We start from the raw sequence: 2,500 nt of genomic DNA on the forward strand, positions 1-2,500 counted from the left end.
CGAGATATTACAGGAAACTCACATCTACATCTCTATATAACACAGACACACACACAGAAATACACAGATACAGACACACTCACGACCATAAACTATATAAATTACACACACACACACACATATATATAAAATAAAGCACACACAATATCACACATATTATATCCAATCACACACACCACATATATATATAACACACAAACTAGCAATAGCAGCACCCATATACACAGCACTCACCCCACATATATATAATACATACTCACAAGCCGGGGGAACACACACACACACACACACAAAACCCAATCACACACACACACACAACCACGACACACACACACAAACCGACGCCTCTATTGCTATAGATATATAACTGCATATAATGCTTTGTTCCACGCACACTTGACATTAAGACATTTAACAGTATATCATGGAAACTTTTGTGTACCAGCATTCCTGAGTAGTTTCACTGTGCTATTCTGTTATTCCAAAATTTTCTGCCAAACATGTGATATGTGTGTATATAATATATAAACTTTATATATATAATTTTCCTGTGCTATTCTGCTAAACCAAAATTTCCTGCCAAATATGTGATATGTGTGTATATAATATATAAACTTGATATATATATCATTTCACTGTGCTATTCTGCTAAACCAAAAAATTCTGCCAAACATGTGATAAGTGATATATATATTACACACACACACATACAAATATATGTACATATACATGTCATAAAGTCTGCCAAATCACATTATTTATAAATAAGAACATAATACTATCATTATAAAATATGAAGTAATTAACTCTCAGCAGTTATAAACAATTAAAAAATAATAATCTAATACAGGTTTTCTCTATGTATAATCTACCTACAACTGTTACATAGTAAAAATGAGTAAAACAAAACTATAAAATTCTACTAGATAGAAAAACACTTCCTTTACACAGGCAAAGTAGCAAGAGAGTAAAAAATCTTACAAGGAAAAAGAGGTATCTCAAAACTGTAAGTAATTCTTAGTGTTTTCATCCTTTATAATATCTACTTTCTTTGGTTTAGTAAGAACAAACAATCTCTGATGGCTGTTACAGGTAAAATGGCCCTATCACCTTTTAAAGTTACAATTTTGATTGTAAAATGGTCATCATGCTAAGAATGGTCTTGTAAATTATCTCAAGACTGTCGGGATCATCCAGATGATGACCTGTTCCTTTTATGTAGGTTAGTTGGACATCTTTGGTCTCAAAGCCTGTTACCAATTTCAGTGAATTCATGTAAGGGCTGTAGGTATCCTGAAATAAGAAAGTATAATTAAAATATGTACATATAATTTGACTTGTTTTGCAACCTAAACTATCAAACAGTAGAAAACAAAAAATTACCTCCCATCTATGTATTCATTCTTTCTTTAACACTAACGCTTCTCTTAAATCTATCCCAACTATTACATTCAAAACTAATATTAGCAGATGTAAGCATTCAAATCTTAGCACACATATAACATATATTCAGTTGAAAAAAAATACATATATAACATTATTCTAATACATCACTGCTCACTGATTACTACCTACCTCAGTTCCATGGATTATGCGGACTGGACAACAAACTGGGTAGCCTCCTTCCTCTTCCAGGGGAAGTTCATAGGGAATCATTTCTTGAAACACACTCAGAGATAGTGGGTAGGGTCCATACTTGGGATCATTGTATTCAAAACTCTCACCCTTTTCTAACACTTCCAACAGTTCAGGTGGTGCATTCTTGCGCAGACGTTGGATGTAATATTCTGAGAAATTGATAGATGGAGCAAGAAGAAGAAGGCCACATATCTTTTCTGGGTATCGCTTAGCAAGACATGATGCAATCTGAAAATTTATATTCAATTTTAAAAATTTGCTCTTCCATTAAAATAATTCAAGCTAAATGTGGTTTATAGATCCAAATATTCTTACTTCAATATTTTGTATAATGTCAATAATGTGAAATATGGATAACTTTGATAGTAAGAATCATACTAACAACTAACTTTACTATAATAAATGCACATATCCAATCCTATTTGAAGCAGATTCAAAATAGCTGTAACAATTTGTTTTATTCATAAACAAACATGTTATCTATTTTTTCTACAGAGCCTAGGTGAAGTATGAAAATAGATATCTAACCGGTTATAACCTTTTATGTCATTCAAAAAAAAAAAAAAAAAATTAATAACATCTTTACCCATCCGCCCATGGAGGATCCAATCACAAGTTGCGGTCCTTCAGTTAGATGTACTAACACTTCCTCAGCGTCTTGTAACCAGTGAGAGAATCTTGCATCTTTCAGCTCTATTGGGCCTTCTGTTTCCCCGAGTGCTGTTGCATCATATCTAAGACAAAATATGGATTGAAAATAGGCTTTTATAAATACATAACACATGCCCGTCATACAAGAGCTCAATATACTAAAAGGATGCAAACATTTATTTTCTAAATTAAAATGGAGAAGTGATCATGG

The 2,500-nt window shown here is 32.4% G+C and overlaps 1 protein-coding gene across 8 annotated transcripts in view; it reads right to left on the reverse strand.

Moving 5' to 3' along the window:
* Window positions 1–442: 442 nt before the first annotated feature.
* Window positions 443–2,500, reverse strand: part of LOC122246668 (palmitoyl-protein thioesterase ABHD10, mitochondrial) — a 25,987-nt gene continuing 23,929 nt past the window's right edge. For all 8 annotated transcript variants that reach the window (XM_086552593.1, XM_086552595.1, XM_086552592.1 and 5 more), the window contains 3 exons: window positions 2,225–2,372; window positions 1,576–1,866; window positions 443–1,293 (listed from right to left, as the gene is read on the reverse strand). Coding sequence is in view for 4 of the 8 variants with exons in the window: in XM_086552595.1 (XP_086408721.1) it covers window positions 1,120–1,293; window positions 1,576–1,866; window positions 2,225–2,372 (613 nt within the window). In the remaining 4 variants the exon portion in view is untranslated. The remainder of the gene's footprint in view (window positions 1,294–1,575; window positions 1,867–2,224; window positions 2,373–2,500) is intronic.

The sequence above is a fragment of the Penaeus japonicus genome, unplaced genomic scaffold, assembly GCF_977035675.1.
Source record: "Penaeus japonicus unplaced genomic scaffold, GWHDUDI00000001_assembly GWHDUDI00000027, whole genome shotgun sequence".
NCBI lineage: Eukaryota > Metazoa > Arthropoda > Malacostraca > Decapoda > Penaeidae > Penaeus > Penaeus japonicus.